At 37.1% G+C, this 19,137-nt stretch overlaps 2 protein-coding genes and 1 long non-coding RNA gene across 3 annotated transcripts in view; 1 reads left to right on the top strand and 2 right to left on the bottom strand.

Moving 5' to 3' along the window:
* Positions 1–7,047, top strand: part of LOC139970279 (uncharacterized) — a 77,332-nt gene extending 70,285 nt beyond the window's left edge. The window contains exon 2 of the long non-coding RNA XR_011794078.1: positions 5,189–7,047. This is a non-coding gene — a long non-coding RNA (uncharacterized lncRNA). The remainder of the gene's footprint in view (positions 1–5,188) is intronic.
* On the bottom strand, positions 6,877–12,024 carry LOC139970276 (microfibril-associated glycoprotein 4-like). The gene is made up of 5 exons (XM_071975950.1): positions 11,798–12,024; positions 10,774–10,879; positions 9,420–9,571; positions 8,503–8,764; positions 6,877–7,422 (listed from the first exon to the last, which is right to left on the bottom strand). Exons 1-5 carry the CDS (start codon positions 11,957–11,959, stop codon positions 7,175–7,177), a joined length of 930 nt encoding a protein of 309 aa, XP_071832051.1. The 5' UTR covers positions 11,960–12,024; the 3' UTR covers positions 6,877–7,174.
* A 6,586-nt stretch (positions 12,025–18,610) lies between these two features.
* The window catches only part of LOC139970198 (uncharacterized), a 26,820-nt gene continuing 26,293 nt past the window's right edge, over positions 18,611–19,137 (bottom strand). Inside the window, exon 10 of the mRNA XM_071975837.1 lies at positions 18,611–19,137. This exon is cut by the window's right edge and continues 5 nt beyond it. Within this exon, the coding sequence (XP_071831938.1) occupies positions 18,895–19,137 (243 nt within the window). The 3' untranslated portion in view covers positions 18,611–18,894.

Genomic DNA, 19,137 nt, shown 5'->3' with positions numbered 1-19,137 from the left:
TTATACATCTACATGAGACATGTCGTTGTTTACATTAGCATCCCGCGGTATACTGCGCACTTTTAACGGACCGTACGGTACATAATGGCATGCGATGTAATAACCGATGCTTGCTTATATGATATCGACATTAACACGTTGAACGCGCGCTAAGCGCGCGAAAATTTTTGGTTATTTTTGCAGGCAAGTCGGACAGTTTTGAGGCTTTTCATCCTGGAACGCCATTTTCATGCTCACTGATATGATGTGATATCTGCTGTTTGCGTTACAAATTCGAACAGGCGCGTAGCGAGGAATTTGCCAAGGGAGGGGCGAAGCCTGTAGGCAAATTATCTCAGCGTAGCGCCGCCATAGGTTGGCGCGAAGCGTACAAGAAAATTTTGGCCGAAAATGCCTCCCAGATCGCTGGAAATGGCACTACCCAGGACCATTTGTTAGCGCGAAGCGTACAAGCAAATTTTGGCCGAAAATGTCTCCCAGATCGCTGGAAATGACACTTCCCAGGCCTTGTAAATTGCATCTAAGCACTTTCTATTTTGAAATTACTTAGCGATATCATTTAACACAATGCTGAATGGGGGGAAGGAGGGCGGGCGGTCGCCCCCATCCCAAAAGTCGTCATGTTCCCCGACGACACGGTCGAGTTCGAGGCCAGCCACAGTTGGTTTCATAGCACAATTCTACACACGCGTTATGATAGACCATATATATTATATATATATAGATCATTAGTGAGAGAGGAAAATGGAAACGTCAAAAAATGGAGTTGTCGGTGTAAGGGGTAGGGTGAGTCACACTTTTACGAAATCATTGATCCGTCACTGGCTACCCTTCAGCGCTGTAATGATGTCACTGTTCCTCTTTCTCTTCCCGGTGTCTTCGCGTTTTTCTTTAACTCCCTCCTTTTCTCCTTTTTCTCTCTTTCTTCTTTTTCTTTTCTCTTCCTTCCGCTCCTCCTCTTCTTTTTTCCCCTCTTTTTTCCTTTTTTCTTCTCTATTTTTTCTCTCCTCTTTTTCTTACCCGGGGGGCGCGCGCCCCCAACGCCCCCCCCTGGATACGCACCTGTATACTATATACTTTTTAAGTGACTAACAAACGACACTGGCCAAAGGCCCAATGAAAACTGGTCTAATATACTAACCTTGCAATGGTTACTGACAATATCACTGGATGATAATATTTTTTTGATTTTTCGTAACGTAACCGTCTGGCTGCTTACTCCCTGCTGTACGTTCCTTGCTCGTCGTGTACGTATGTGTACAATGTACTATAGTTCAGTGCAGTACGCTAGGCCGTACCGTGGCGCTACAATTGTTAATATTTTCCCGCGCTTTTTCATATGACGAATATATCAACCTGATTGACTAGTGAGTTTCGTCCCAGTGCTGACATTTATTGTAGGACCAGATTAAAATAGAACTGTGACCATTATGTTCTGGTCAGGCGACCTTTTGGGTTAGTCGTGAAGGCATCTTTACCAAGATTATGGCGGGATAATCGTTGACTAACGTAAACCAGTCGATATGACTAGACTTTAGCCTCGCTTGACTAGATTGTGTTTAGAGTGCAGGAACAAACAAGATCCATCACATAACTAGACAGGTTAATTCCAATAACTTCATTTTGAGTAGCTTAGTTTTCAGCCATGAAAAAAAACTAATGTTAATGTGGTACAATCCTGTTTAATGTACCAGGTTGTGTAAAACCAACTTTAATACTACTGTCTTGTCAGGTAGTACAAATACATTTCTTATACGAAAGAGTCGGAGAAAGATGAAGTTAGAATGTTGCCAACGGATTATAATCATCAGAGTTTAATTTAAAAAATGCTACCGTTTTATTTAGGCTCTTCGAAAACAAAGATGGGGGAATTTAAACGTATTAAAAATATATACTAGTGAAATGTTATGTCAAAAGGCAAACAAGATTTTTACAATCTTAGTTGTCTTTTGGTTGCGATCATGTTGCTACTACCCAAACAGCAACGCAGTAGCAATCAACGCAACTCTCTTTCCTTAGTTGTTGCATTATGTTGCGTTGCGTTGTTAGACAGCATGGTAATGCTAACATATTACATAGCACTAAAGAGAGCAGGTCATTGTAATAATTTCTACTGCTGTTTAACTGCATTGCTTTCCACTTAGATTATATTCAATAACATATTTTAATGACGTGAACTTGCGGCACTAAAGATTACCACAAAACCTAGCGGATGTTTAGAATCTAATATCCAATTTGTTGAAATATTAATTTGAGCAGTGGCATATTATTGCGTTAAATTAAAACACTTTTTTTTGTACAACTGTTTTTTTAGTGTAGTCGAATAAATCGTTGATTGCCCACACTTGAAACGATTTTTACTTTAATATGGTATATTTGTAAATGATGCTTTTTATGAATAAAATCACGTGTCAGTAACTTGACATTCAATTTCATGGTAATCTTATTATTTTTACCTGTCGTGATGTAAAATTACTATTCCTTTGCAGTGAATTGTTACAGAGTGTCTGCGCTTGATTTGCACGAGGACCGTCTAGCTCAGTCAGCATCCATTTTAGTTACTGCGTAAATTATATTACATACAGCAAAATATGTTACTGAATATGCCCTGTCAGAGCTAGAACATGCTACTAATTTCACAAGAGTTGAATACGGTCACCTCCCGAATGAAGTTTATTGGAATGTAATTTCATGCAACTTTATTGAAAGTGTATTTTACGACGATGATATACAGTGTTATTTTCATAAAGATTGTATTAACCTACAGCATGTAATTTAAGATACCAACCATTCTTACGTAGTTTTCTAACCCGGAGTTCTTACGATGCGTTTTCATACCGTTAAGTAGGTAAGTGTACATCGATACAGTGGGCTAAAATAGTTGGTAAGTGTACATTAATGCAATGGGCTAACTAAGTAGGTAAGTGTACATTAATGCAGTGGGCTCACTAAGTAAGTAAGTGTCCATCAATACGTTGGGCTAACTAAGTAGATAAGTGTACATTAATGCAGTGGCTAACTAAGTAGGTAAGTGTACATTAATGCAGTGGCTAACTAAGTAGGTAAGTGTACATTAATGCAGTGGGCTTACTAAATAGATAAGTGTACATCAATACAGTGGACTCACTAAGTAAGTGTTCATCAATACGGTGGGCTTACTAAGTATGTAAGACTACATCAATACAGTGGGCTAACTAAATAGGTAAGTGTACATTAATGCAGTGGCTAACTAAGTAGGTAAGTGTACATTAATACAGTGGGTTTACTAAATAGATAGATGTACACTAATGCAGTAAGCTAACTAAGTAAGTGTTCATCAATACGATGGGCTTACTTGGTAAGATTACATCGATATAGTGAGCTAAGTAGGTGAGACTATTTAAATACAGTGGGCTAACTAAGTAGGTAAGCGTACATCACCACAGGGGACTAACTAAGTCGGTAAGTGTTCATCAGTACAGGGGACTAACTAAGTCGGAAAGTGTACATCAGTACAGTGGGCTAACTAAGTAGGTAAATGTACATCAATACAGTGGGCTAACTTAGTAGGTAAATATACATCAGTACAGTGGGCTAAATAAATAGGTGAGTGTATATTAATATAGGGGACTAACTAAGAAGGTAAGTATACATCAATACGATAGGCTTACTTAGTTGGTAAGATTACATCGATAAAGTGAGCTAACTAAGTAGGTGAGACTACCTTAATACAGTGGTCTAACTAAATAGGTGAGTGTACATCAATACAGGGGACTAACTGAGTCGGTAAGTGTACATTAATGCAGTGGCTAACTAAGTAGGTAAGTGTACATTAATACAGTGGGTTTACTAAATAGATAGATGTACACTAATGCAGTGAGCTAACTAAGTAAGTGTTCATCAATACGATAGGCTTACTTAGTTGGTAAGATTACATCGATAAAGTGAGCTAACTAAGTAGGTGAGACTACCTTAATACAGTGGTCTAACTAAATAGGTGAGTGTACATCAATACAGGGGACTAACTAAGTCGGTAAGTGTACATCAGTACAGTGGGCTAAATAAATAGGTGAGTGTACATTAATACAGGGGACTAACTAAGAAGGTAAGTGTACATCAATACGATGGGCTTACTTAGTTGGTAAGATTACATCGATAAAGTGAGCTAACTAAGTAGGTGAGACTACCTTAATACAGTGGTCTAACTAAATAGGTGAGTGTACATCAATACAGGGGACTAACTAAGTCGGTAAGTGTACATCAGTACAGTGGGCTAAATAAATAGGTGAGTGTACATTAATACAGGGGACTAACTAAGAAGGTAAGTGTACATCAATACGATGGGCTTACTTAGTTGGTAAGATTACATCGATAAAGTGAGCTAACTAAGTAGGTGAGACTACCTTAATACAGTGGTCTAACTGAATAGGTGAGTGAACATCAATACATGGGACTAACTAAGTAGGTAAGTGTACATCAGTACAGTGGGCTAACTAAGTAGTTAATTGTACATCACTAAAGGGGACTAAGTCGGAAAGTGTACATCACTACAGGGGACTAAGTCGGCAAGTGTACATCAGTACAGTGGGCTAACTAAGTCGGCAAGTGTACATCAGTACAGTGGGCTAACTAAGTAGGTAAGTGTACATCAATGCAGTGGGCTTACTAAGTATAGGTTAGTGTACATCAGTACAGTGGGCTGAGTAGATAAGTCTACATCAAAACAGTGGGCTGACTAACTACGTAAATCTACATCAATACAGTGGGCTAACTTACTAGGTAAATCTACATCAATACAGTGGTCTAACTTAGTAGGTAAGTCTACATCAATGCAATGGGCTAACTAAGTAGGTGAGTGTACATCAATACAGTGGGCTAACTAAACCCGTGCTCTTCACGACAGTGGAATAAAATTCCTGTAGTACAAATTTAGAAATCACTGCAATGTTGTAACCTAAACTTAATACAGTGAGTACACACAAACGGATTTGACTAAGATAGGGTTATTTAAGTTAACTGAAGCTCCCAACATCTATCCATTCATAGAGTTTACAAACAGGTAAAACTCATTTAGCACTTACAGGAATACAGAGCAGTAAACCACGACGGGGTTAACAATTGCTTTCGGGATAAATTCCCAACTCTCACAAACAATAAGTGGTGAGCATTGCTCTCATGAAGAGACATTGCCTTTAGATTTGGCTCAAAGGTATGTCATATCGAGCATACTGCTCCATTTTATACAGATAAAATATTTGACTCGCGATCACGTGTGTTATAAGTAAAAACATTAAAGAGCACCGTTCCGGGTTTTGTGAGTTGATTCAAAGTAATAACCATGTGTGGAATCATACAATAAGTATCTGCTCAAAACGCATTTGCCATTTGCGCTTTCCTTAATCGTTAAGTTTTCTCGTGCGCAGAAGTTGTCTCTGTATGACACGTACATATGGATCCAGTGCAGCACTGATGCAGTGCTCATTGGGAGAGTTGTTTGTTGAGGCTCTCGTCCGCGGAGGTGACATAGCTCTCGATCGCGGACGTGTGAGGACTCTCTTTTGACGGAACAATTGAACCTCGCATTCACCTAGTACTTCAAAAACTAGTGCAAGGACGTGACTGGTCGGCTCGTGACATAATGCGAATCTTGTTTGTTTGTCTAACGAAGGTAGCGTGGTATATGCGTGTAATGCCGTCGTCAGGTTTTTAAAGGCATGGAAGGTAGCGGGGTATATGCGGCCGTCCTCAGCTTTGTAAAGGTATGGAAGGTAACGGGGTATTTGCTTGTCATGCCGCCCTCAGTTTGTAAAGGTATGAAAAGTAGCGGAGTATATGCGTGTCATGCCGCCCTCAAATTTGTAAAGGTATGGAAGGAAGCCGAGTATATGCGTGTCATGCCGCCCTCGGATTTGCAAATGTATGTTAAGTAGCGGGATATATGCGTGTCATGCCGCCCTCAGTTTGTAAAGGTATGGAAGGTAGCTTGGTATCTGCGTGTCATGCCGCTCTCTCTCTTTTTCAAATTTTCTGCTCGTTTTTTGCATTGTCAAATATACCGTTTGTGCACCTAGTTTCAAGTTTCACTTCCAGCGGCTACCGTTAAACTGTGTGTAAATTATTAGCGTGGAAAGTGTTTAACTGTTTAAAATGTATATTGACTGGAATGTCCTAAAACCACAGAGTAACGTACAAACACATTACCAGTCCCAAAAAAATTAAGATCAATCTGTCGTTAATGAATATCATTTCTACAATTGATAACGTTGTCGGATTAAGCATTAATGAAACGCTTTTCATGAAGGAATACCATTTAGTTGCCCATTAGATAGAAGGTGGATACATTTAATCACTGCTACCTGTTATGAAGCTGTTGTTGATATTATTAAAATCTTGGGCAAACGTTTACGACAACCTTTCTAACTTGAACTGTTCTGTGAAGGATTCACCACGTCACTTGTCGTGCAGTTACAAAAGTTGTAGGAAACCTAACTTCGTTAGTCATGTTCTTTCCCTATTTATGGCTCATTTTGAATACGGTGACCAATGTGGACAACAAGTTGGGCAATATATACCCATTTTCTATAAATATAAATAGTTTGTATATAGGTACAACTGTTTATCGCATACAACCATTCACTCTCATATTAAACATAACTCGATTAAAGAAGACCTATCGAGATTATCAAATTACATTTAGAGTTGTAAGACCCGAGGGCAATGTCAATCCGAAAGTTTAACAAAGTCGAAAATATTTTTCTGTCATTTCTGTAAGGCGAACAATTAATGTAACAGGAAGCTTTCAATATTCGTAACGTAAATGAAACTGACCCATACACTTCGGTGTCACAATTAATGTTATGGGACTAAAAAAAAAATAAAAACAATAAGAAACCCTGCTGGCAATTTGGGGGTTCAGTATATTTCCATTAACAATAAAGATTAAGATTTAAAATTAATACGTTTTCATGTCAATAGGGAAGGAAAATCACAACTCTATTCGTTATAACAGTATTGTAATGTAAAAGAAAATCAGTGAGGAGTTTATGAATCCATTCAAAAATTAAATAAGAGAGACAGACCAAGACAATAGCTAAAATCAGATCAAGAAAATTCCAACAGGTTTCAAGTGAAACTTTAACAAATAACTCGATTATTTTAGTAATTTAAACCAACTTTATAGAACGCTGATGAGAAATTATATCGGTCTCAACTTCATTTCGGAAAATTTAAGGGAGTAGCGATAGCCTCTCCATTGGTACCAGTTGACTCCATCAGCATATGACGAGTGCTCTCCTTCCAGATATGCACCGTTGAGGTTGGCGTAGTGACATTTCTCGTACCACCATCCTCCTTTGGAGCTTAACGCACAGCTATTTGCCCATATATCGTTATCCATGTCACGAGTAGAGAATTGTTCGTTGTCGCAAATGGTCATAGCATCACCTGCAACGAGATAACGCGATCATCGTTAGACGATACCAGTTACGTTCTAACTGTCGTAAGACGATACCGGTGACGTTCTAACTTTCGTGAGACGATACCGTTGACGTTCTAACTGTCGTAAGACGATACCGGTGACGTTCTTACTTTCGTAAGACGATACCGGTGACGTTCTAACTTCATTTGATATAAGACGTGTGACCACTTATCAATTTGAAAGCAATAACAAAGGCTAATCGCTCTCTGTGACCCTCTTGGATCTAATGTTGAGGCCTGAAGCTGGTCGTATCAAGTTCCGAGTACCTCTTACATATCATAAAACTTTTTGGGACGGAACCGATCAGTCCCATGTACAATTGCCCTTTAAAAATTTATCTAAGCATGGTTTCATTCATACAAATATTAAATGTATAAGGAAGATGGTTTGGCGTTTCGATCTTACCAGGAACTTCTCCTAAAGTAACTGAATCGAAAACAGAAAGAACACATTAAAACTAGAGAGATGGACAGTTATCTAAACGACGACAGACTGAACGATGGAAATGAGAAAGCTTAGGAGATGAAAAGGATAGGAAGATAAACTGTGTGACGGCTGTAACAATGTGTACTAATTAATAACTATATAGGTAAATCAATTACGTAGGCGTCAGAAACATAACATGTGATGCATGGGTTGGAAACCTTTGTTTTGTGTGTGTGTGCTGGGTGATGTGACTGTTGAAAGAAGCTTGTTTTAGTTCATTGTCGCCATCGATGACAAATATCTTTGTCTGGACAAGTTACGAGACGATTTACTCAACCTTCATGGCTCGCAGGCTTTTCGCAGTGAATAAGCAATTTGTGAAAAAAATTGTTTGGTATCGTTGATTACAACTATTAAACACAAATATCCATTGATTACTGAGACTGCCTTAATATTATGTGACCAAATCCTTAACAAATGTCAAATTTGATCAAACATTAGAACAAGTATATATAACAGTAATCACATAACAGAGCTTTTGGCTGAAAAAAAAGATCGATTGTGGGGGGACCCAGAATATTCAAAGGTTATATATGGAAAGCGGAGTCGCAAATACTCACCAGCATTCCCAGAATATGCACCGAGTTGCAATCTATATTTGTCGATCGAGTCTGCGATGACGAAAGAGTCGTACTTGGCGAATCGTGTCGCGTCTTCAAAATCTCCCAAGTCTACACGGAGTCCATACCTCCTCTGATTGGTCAAGGAGTATAACTTCTCGTTACCTAACCAATGTTCTCCTTCCAAAGAACCAAAGCCATCTCTGTAATCGTTCCAAGTTCTGAAAAAATCTTCGGAACCATCTTCCCGCCTTTGAAATACCTTTTTAGAAAAAATACATATATAACTTTGCTAAACCGTTAATGTGGCTGAATAAATTCTAACGGGAGCGTGTTACTTTGAAAGTAAATTTGAAATTATAGTAACAGGTACTTTTTTACGTTGTGGATTATATACAATATTTACTGATATTGTCAGTTATAGGACTCATACATGAGAAAGGAAATGAAATTTTAAGTTTTAGGTTCTACTAAACGTTTGTAAAAACTTCTTTAAAACATTGAATGTTGACTGCATTATGTGTAGAAGATAACTGTCCCTAGTGTAGACACTAAAAGTTACTCGTCAGTGATTTCCTTTACAGACAGTGGTTATTTTTGTCATTTACAAGAGTGATTAATATATCAATTTTTACTGTGATCTAGGAAAGTAATTCTCTTTGAAATGTCTATACTCTTGTGAGTGATATGATACAACGCGTTCACTGTAATACATGGCATTTTTTTGGAGCGACCATGTAAAAAGGTAACTTTTGTATTTTTTTAATAAAAATTCCTATTTTATATCAAACTGATGATTTGACTTAGGCATAATGGTACAGATTTTCTAAGTGTGACGGAAAACAGTTTCATAATTGACCTTTAATTTTGATATTAGATTAACTGTATTATTGTACAATCTTAGACATAGAACTCACCGTCCAGCCCCCACCGTCAGTATCCATGTCACAATATACTTGAAACGGATCAGCGTCGTCTGGTTGTATTGTGTATACGCCACTACTATTATCACCGTTCTCTTGAACCTCATAGCAATCCTTTGGATATGAAAGTTGTCCAGGACAGTAATCTAAAAGGAACACATTTATCGCACGATATAATAAATATCAATTGATTCCTAGTGTGTATATGGCCATGAATTACAAATATGGGAGTTTGTGAACATTACAGGTATATCTCCTTTCTGTCTTTAATGTGATAATCAAGTAAAAGGAGAAATTATTTCCGCGAAAAATAGGTAATGGTTAAGAGACGTTCTTGTATACCTAAACAATCGCTTAACGCACTGCAAAACTCCAGCTTGAGGGAAACTATTATCTATAATCGGCATATAGGCACATTGTTGATAGAATTCAAACACATCGATAGCAATATTGCTACTTAGGAACAAGTTGTGAAATAACCACAATCGAATCTAAACAACCTGTGTTTGTGTTATACCAAAAAGAATGGAACACTCCGACCTTAAAATCGTTGTTTTGAAATTGTCCATTTTAGAACATCATCTTCATCATCATCATCATCATCATCATCATCATCATCATCATCATCATCATCATCATCATCATCATCATCATCATCATCATCATCATCATCATCATCATCATCATCATCATCATCATCATCATCATCATCATCATCATCATCATCATCATCATCATCATCATCATCATCATCATCATCATCATCATCATCATCATCATCATCATCATCATCATCATCATCATCATCATCACCACCATCATCATCATCATCATCATCATCATCATCATCATCATCATCATCATCATCATCATCATCATCATCATCATCATCATCATCATCATCATCATCATCATCATCATCATCATCATCATCATCATCATCATCATCATTATTATGATTATTATTATCATGCATTCAAAAATATATATTGTATATATTAATACATGAAAATATATATATATATATAAACATATATGTATATATATACACACAAATATATATATACACAAATATATATGTATATATACATATCGTTCCCGGACAACTCCCCCCTTGACGATTTCCCCCGGGCGATTACCCCCGAACGATTCCCCCTCGGACAATTCCCACCCGGACAATTCCAACCCGGACAATTGCCCCCCGGACGGTTCCCCTCTGACAATTAGGGGTAATCTTCCAGGGGGTAGTAGTCTGGGGGATTATTGTCCGGGGGGTAATTTTCCAGGGGGGAGTTTTCCGGTCACCATACATATACCTATGCTTAATATTCAGAAAAAAAATTCTAACCTCCATTTTCCAGTGCACTTATGAGGCTGTTCAGGAGGTCCTTAATGTCGTCCAATTCTTGTTTTATCCCATCATCCTCTTCAGTACGATTACAACAAGCGTTAACCTGTGGGGTAGTAAGAAAACTCTGAAGGTTCCAAACGACGAGGCTCCACTATAAAGATTTTTTAATTCACATGATTAACAGAATTAAGCAGTCGTTTGCTGCAAATTTCATAAGTGGTAGTAATAGATGTCAGTGTTGTTTAATGGTCAGCTACTCTGGCATGTTATAATCTGAAACGACGTTGCTGTGGTGACCTTTGATACTTTAACACATCTTCGTCCTAGTGCGGTGCGCAACAGGCAGATATAGTTATAAGTACCATGTATCGATAACTTGCTCAGAAAGTCCTCATATCAATAATTTGTTAAAAAATGAATAATTGATCATTTATAGAATCCGTGAAATCAACTTTTGTTATAGGGGTCATAATGTATAGGTATAGGTCGTTTGAAGCTGGATGTGCTATCATTAGTATAATGAAACGAAACATTTATGTGTGTTTCTCTGCCGATATATTGAAGAACATATTTCAATTTTGCCTTATGAATGTATTCTTCGTTCTAAACTTCAACTGATCGGTTAATTGATTGGTTGTTTACTTAAGTTAGTAGATGAATACTTATATTTAATAAAATATTTGATAACATGATTTGATGAATCTAACATCTTCAATCTTAAATGTTAGTTGTTTTTGTAGCACTTTTAAAAATAAATCAGTTACTAGAAATTCAGATTCGGAATTTATTTACTCGACAGTGATAAAATGAAAGTCATATTTAAAATTGAGGGATTTAAAGGCTAAATACTACTATATTTGTAATTAAGCAGAGTTTCGTTTATGAAACTCAGATTATGTATAATTCATATACCGTTCGTACTATTAGACTATTAGAGTATGCCTGTTAAAGCTGACTGTATATTATCTGATAAAATATGAAAAAAATTTAAAAAAAGTTACGAGTATTAAAATCAACTTACCGTAATGGTATTGACCGGGTTGTACACTGATGGGGGATAGCACCCTGGAGGACCTCTTGGTTCATGTGGACCATTTTCACCCTCTGGACCAAGCACACATCTATGTCCAGATGGTAAGGAGAGAGCACACAAAACCACCAAAGCTAGTTTCAAAGAACTCATTTTGAGGAACTTTCAGAGCAGCTTAGACAAAAGCGATATGGTTTGTCCCTGCGTCGGTTCAAGGCTTTAAAGCTCTTATTTCAGTATCAATTTTTGACCTTAAATTTACAGGATGTAAATGAAGAACATGCCCGCATTGTAGTTAACACAATGGAAGGAAAAGAAACCCAATCGGATATGGAGATCGGGTTGAGGTTAACGTAGATATCAACTATTATCTTTCAATAAACAATATGAAGGTACAAATATTTGAAACTTGTAAAGGCGGATCCATAATTGAAAGATAGAATATGCAACAAAAATAAGCAGTTCTATATGTTAAGTAATGCTAACGATGAGTTACCTGTACAACCTATTTGTTTGTATACTAAAATGAAATGAACTAGTGTCTAAATATTGTACCTGTACAAACCTCATATTTTTATATGGTTTCATGCTACCTATTAAGTAATCAGCATTTTAAAACAGTTTCTATTAATTAAATAGTCAGCAGTTGATTACAGCTCTATTCCAATTCTTGGCTATGATAGGTGTCTCAGTTCAAGCTTGCTGATTTCTAAGGAAAGGGCGATTACATTTACATGTATCTCATTACGGCTTTTGTAAAAATATTGAGGGTTACTGACCGACACAAGTTAAGCAATTCTTATTGAATAGATTCACAAATAAACTAGACAGTGTATCGGTATCGCATTGTTGTTGATATTGCTTATTCTTAGTATTTTTTTTTTCTAAGTTTGAGTTGATACAGCACAGGCTATGTATTTGTGTGTATTAGTTTAGGGAAGTCACCCAGACAACGGACATCTTGGTAAAAGTCAGTACAGGTTTAATTTAGGTCGACAGTGTTAACTTGTTCAGTTTTCAAAAGGATCGAGTGTTTTCTCACTCATTTGCGAAGGAGATATTTAACTTAAACAATTTGTGAATTTATACCTAGGCTTTAATGGAATTTTCGACTTCAAAGCAAAAAGGTTTTGGTAATAATAAAGGAGTATGCATAATGTTTGATTAAACATGTAAATTTTGTCCGTCGAACTATTTTTATCCAAGGAATACCTAAAAGCTTGAATGCTATTTGAGTGGAATGGAAAGTCATTTCTGAGGCCCAAAGCGATGAATAATACGAACATACAAGGTACATACCTCACGGTGTTATAGGAATAACAAGTGCAGTAATAATTACACGCACAGCTATAATATCCATCGATATCCAGACAGTATTAGTTAACTGGAAGATACCATTTACGATATTTAATACTATGAACAAAGCACCAAATGTTATTGTAGGAATGTATATGTAAGCAATACATTACCCACTACACGCAATCATAGACGTGTTTGGCAAACGTTGGATTATCACCACTTTCATATGAAACGTGGTAGCCTACATCGTTGTTAACTTGTTCACGACGCAGAATGAAGCATGGCGTCTGTTCAATTTAAGGAGGTTATTAAGGTTTTATATGTTGATGTATAATGCTTTATTCACAATCCAATGGCAAACGGAACTTATCTGGAAATATTTTCATCACAGATGTATCAAGGCAAGCTTTGTTAAAGCATACATGCAAGGAGTATTGCCTGGTGTTCTGGACAGGAACTAAATAATAAAATCCGTAATTTCAGATATTTATGTTCTTCACAACATTCGAAGAGTTGTTTGTTTGTCATAAATAGTACAAGCGATGTTTAAGAAACTATGTCTATTTCACGGTCGACGTCTCCAACCGATTGATTTACCAACACAACGATGCAATGCTTAAACTTCAACTTCCCTGAATACATATTTATAAAATTTAAGAAAAGTAAACATCTGCTCTTTCATTTATTCCTGCCGAAGAATGCATTGTTTCACACGCTATTACGTCATGGGGAAATTACAGACGATATCCCACAACGAACCCTTGTCTCTATTGGAAGTTTAAGGTTGGAGGAAGTATATGGATTGTATAACTTATTTTAAACTGAGACGCAACTACTAGACACTGATTTACAACTAGAACCTGTAGAATCATGTACATGTTTTGAAGATATAACTGTGGGGTTAACAAACACATCCCTATGGTATCAAATTGGTTTCAATGAACCAGATGGACCACTTGTTGATTCAAAAGATACGGCAACACATATACGGAATTACACTGCTTATATTGGAAGAAGATTGAACATTACATCTGCCTGTCCAAGTGAAGATTACGGTGAAGTATACTCTTGCTTAAGAACACAAAAATTGTTAAACGAAAAGGAACTACCTTCCAAAAAATCACAAGACTTTCAATTAAATATGGTATTTCTTCATTTGGAAGTTATGACGTCATCTTTAGTTTTCCCATGCCATCCCACGTTGTATTTAATTTCCAGCCTTGAAAAGGTTCCATAAGGAATAACAAAGTTTGTTAGTCCGTATATGGAGACTCTCGTATCTCCACATAAGGACTAGCACAGTTCGTTAGTCCTTATGAAGATACTCGAATCGCCACATAATAAATAGCGACCTGCGTTAGTCCTTATGAGCAATATGCGAATCCACACATAAGGGCTTGTGAATATTGTCGGTATTGGCGGTCATTATATGGCAGTGTTAGGATCGCATGATAAGTAAAATGTTCTTGGTCATTATGTGGAGGTGCGCCACATAAGGACTTAAATTGTTCGTGGTCATTATGTGGCGATAACTTTGTATTCACCATAATGACTTAGGTTTACATAAAACAAATCTGCACTTTTGTCGGTTTTGGCGTTCCATAGATGTGTTGCCATAATTTGTTTATTAGGCAAACAATGTCTAATTACCACATGTTAGGTTAGACGTTGAAACCTGACCTTTCATCAAGTACGGGAGATTAAATAACACTTTCATCAAGAAAGTGTAAAGTTTCCTGCCAATGGCGTGATAGTTGTTACACGATACATTATTGCCATCACGTTTGGGTTAAGTTTCTGAAAGGAAATACGGATAAGAAAAAAAATATCGAGAGATTTTTCTTAAAGAAAATTCAATATAACCCTATTACCTGATAAAGTTCCGTGTATTCACAAGATACTTGATGAATCCGTGACTATTAAACCATGGCGTTTTCTTTGACTTATCTGGTCATTTTCTTTACCAAACGACAGAATTACACAACTATTCAGGAGCGAAAAATTTACAGAAGAATTGTAGGCCAAAAGTTTACATTTACATGCATTGAGGCATTTTCTTGTATTGAAGTATTGAATATATTTATATTAATCTCTGTTAAGCTTAAGTCTAATATTACTACCCTGGAGATTAACAGATATGCAAAGCTTTCCTTGGAGCTAGTGCCAGACGCAGTTTATTGCACTCACATTGCGTTATAAAGAACAAGTTCAAAAATTGTTTTGTATATGGTCGCATGTGCGTAGAGTGTACGTAAATAATTCTTACATTCATTCTTTGTAGCTATTTGCTAATGAATAGTAAGGTGTTGTTTTAGGGTAGTGATTAAATCTACCAATTTCGTCTATTTAAACAAAGGATTCTATAGTAATTTAGTCTAACTGGCTGAGATGCCAAAACAAAAGGCCACGGTGCAGTTACTTATACTTCTAGGGTATTTCCAGTTCCCGGAACAATATCAAATTGCTGAACCCCACCCCAACCTCCACTCCCCCATCCTTCCATCGGCATACGGGATAATAATTAAACATTCTACAGTACAGCACAAGGCTACATAACACCTACACTGTACAATACGATTGTGCTTGATACAGACGCACATGTTAACCTATTAAACTATAAATTCAAACGTAAACAGCGTCGTTGACACGTTTATATCACTGCCAAATTTAAAAACAATATGTAGTCTTTCACTCAGATCTGCAATTTCCAGTGGGTTTCAATGAAGACTTTTGATACATTGAAATAAGACATAGTGTAGCTCTATAATAGCAAAGCCTCCTCAGACCAAATTTATTATAATTGATATAGATATGCCATTGTTTTTCTTCTAGCTATCCAATATCTAGAAATCAGGCACTGATTGTTTTTGTTCCTCAAGCAATCGGTTTTAATCACTGTACAGGAAACAAGGATGAGTTGTTTAATTGTACGAAGAAGAGCATTAGGGGTCTTTTGGTCCATTCACTCAGTACAATGTTAAGGTCTACGCTGCTGTCAATTATACCACATTATAGAAGTGCAGGTCATATACTACTACTCAACCTGGTGAATCTGTGCTCGTTCTATGGGCCTGTTGGAATATAGAATAGTACACCCTAATGCATAATGAAGTAGTGGTCCTAACGCTTAGAAGTACCTTGTAATCGTACACGTACATACCTACAAACCAAGCGGAGCTCTACGCGTACTGAAGCTGTTGTAGTCCTATTACAAGGCTGCTATATGGACTTAAGGAATGACTCTTTCTCATTCGCTTCATTTTCTGTTTGTTTAAACCATGTAGCTACTACGGAATATCAGGCAAGTGAAACAAATAATTGTTCATCATTTTACCAAAATAAAGCATACGGTATGCCACCGATTTCCTCTACCTCGGTTAATATTTGAAGTCAAAACAAATAGGCTGCCAACATAACATTGTACAAACGCAACAATCAATGTACACTTTTCAGTGCTAGCGATTGGAATTGATAAGAAATTAAAAATATTAACAAGAGAGAAATCAACAAGTTGTCGGATGAAATCATCCATTACAACGATCAGTCAAAACTGAGTTTTCAGTTGTTAAAAGGCAGTCTCCATATTCTAATTTCCTACTACCTTAAACAATATAAACGCGTGATAATGCATAGCATTCGTAGCTTAACCCATAATGAGTCATTTCATTTCCAAATCCTAAAGTATTATTTCAACCTAACTACACACCCCAAAGCTAACTTGCCGGGTTTCCCGTATATTTCACAATAAAAATCTACACAAGAGAGATTAACACAAGTCACACAAGCAAGAACAATTAAGAACAATTGAGATCTTAAGGTGTCGCAGCACAATGAATTGCTCTCATCGACTTGCACAATAAAATCGTTGACTTTGAAAGGCCATCAGAGCATAGAAGTTTTCAACTATCCACCATATGATATTTGATAGCTTGGGCTATCACCACGTATTCAACTTTTGCCATCATGACTGTTTAGATTTTGAGCAAGAAGAGCTCAAAGTGCAGCATAGTGGTCTTAACCCATCTGCCAGGTGTCGCTGCGGTATCTTCTGTTTCACCCAAGATTTTCTAAAATACACAGACCGTCACAGCAGCTATTGATTGTAGAGTTTCTTATCGTGAACGTCTTGTTTTAGAGAATAGGCTAATTTTTTGACACCCTGGTCCTTCGTCAGTTGTTAAAAGAGTGATTGAAATCACGTCAGTCTACCGTAAGCCCCCAGATTGCTCAAAGTGCTTGAACCCGGAGAGAAAACGCCATACCCTTTTGAGGCCATGACAGTGTGAACGCACTTTAAGGATCAATTCGACTTCCTTCAAGCTTCTCGTATTATGGTCAGACAGATTACCAAGGATCATGGCAAACTTGAGGCAGTCGATATTAAGTTGCGGAAGATTAAAATATTCAGCCACTGGAAACTGGTTTTGTTGAGTATGATAGTGTTTTTGTGATTACTCAGCCGTATGAAAATGGAGTGGGGGTTTGATTAATACACTGTATGTCAGGATAGAGGACACAAGTTATATCAAACAGGGAGTGTCACAGTTGTATGAGTCTGGATGAAAACACACCCCTGAGGGAGAGAGATGAATGTCATGGTCTGTGATTATATGATGACAGACCTTACAACACGGGGGTTTACCACATTTAGCTCCTCTTGAGTTCGGAAGTGTCGGTGGAGGGGAAACGACTCCTAACAAGGATGTTGCGTAGGCTGTGAGGTTGTCTTGTAGTAACTACAGGGGTTCATAAAAAGGTCACCCATGTCTCCCTATTTCAACGTGTTCCATTCATTTTTGACCAGCCTGATGAATGGATCGACCTGATCGCTGTGCTTAAGGAGAACCGGAATACGATTCTCTTTCCCCTCCCTGTGTTGATTTTGAAGCAATTTCACCCTGGAAATTCTAAAGACCTTGTTCAGGGTTCTCTTCAATAATTGCAATCACGAAAATGGCCAATCATGGTGGTTGATTGACTACGAAATTGTAAGGAATCAGAACAGATGCGTTTGTAGCGAAGCATTTGGCTAAAGACAATGGACTCTTTAATATGAATTGGGTGAAAACTATGATAGTCGAGATAGGTGTGACTGTCAGTGGATTTAGAATATACAGACGTGTTAAACTCTGGTCACTCCATCTAACGGTAGATAACTTTGGAAGGTGTTATAATGATTAGAATGTCCTAAAATCACAGAGTGAAATACAAAAAGATGACCTGTCTCAAAAAGTGATAGATATATTAGGAGTAAAGAACTATCATTTTTACCATTAATTCTGGAGTTGGATATAGCAGTAACAAAACGCTAGTCATGAAGTAATACCAATAAAGGTGCCCAATATATAGATTAATTTACTTTTTTGCTACCTTGCGTAAAGCTCAGGCGAAAAAAATGTTGTAACCAGAATACATTAACATTATACACGTGAATAAAACCCACACACTTCACTGCCACAAATAATATTATTGGAATAAAAATAAAAAGAAAATATGAGACCCTGATGGCAACTTGGGGGTTTAATATATTTCCATTGACAACAGAGCTTAGATTTCAAAATTAGTACATGTTTAATTGTTATATAATATAGGAAAATCACCGAGCTATTCGTTATAATATTACAGTGATGTAAGGACAATCAGTGAGGAGTGTATGAATCCATTCAAAAATTTAATAAGGGAGAGACTAACATCAGGTCAAGAAAATTCCGACACTTTTCAAGCGCAACTTAACAAAAAACTCGATTATTTTAGTAATTTAAATCATTTTATAGAATGCCGATGAGAAATCAAATCGGTCTCAACTTCATTTCGGAAAATTTAAGGGAGTAGTAATAGCCTCTCCATTGTTGCCAGTTGACTCCATCAGCATATGATGAGTGAACTCCTTCCAGATATGCACCGTTGAGGTTGGCGTAATGACATTTCTCGTACCACCATCCTCCTTTGAAGGTCAACGCACAGCTATTTTCCCATACATCGTTATCCATGTCACGGGTAGAGAATTGTTCGTTGTCACAAATGGCCATAGC

Source organism: Apostichopus japonicus, chromosome 7, assembly GCF_037975245.1.
Source record: "Apostichopus japonicus isolate 1M-3 chromosome 7, ASM3797524v1, whole genome shotgun sequence".
In the NCBI taxonomy this organism is placed as follows: Eukaryota; Metazoa; Echinodermata; class Holothuroidea; order Aspidochirotida; family Stichopodidae; genus Apostichopus; species Apostichopus japonicus.
The sequence above is the reverse complement of the archived record's forward strand: the minus strand, read 5'-3'. Positions and strand labels throughout refer to the sequence as shown.

Coding starts and splice junctions, on each gene's coding strand:
- LOC139970276 (XM_071975950.1), bottom strand. CDS start 11,959: ATGAGTTCTTTGAAACTAGCTTTGGTGGTTTTGTGTGCTCTCTCCTTA. Junction 9,572..10,773: donor AAGTGCACTGGAAAATGGAG/GTTAGAATTTTT, acceptor TGTTCCTTTTAG/ATTACTGTCCTGGACAACTT. Junction 7,423..8,502: donor TGCATATTCTGGGAATGCTG/GTGAGTATTTGC, acceptor ATCTCGTTGCAG/GTGATGCTATGACCATTTGC.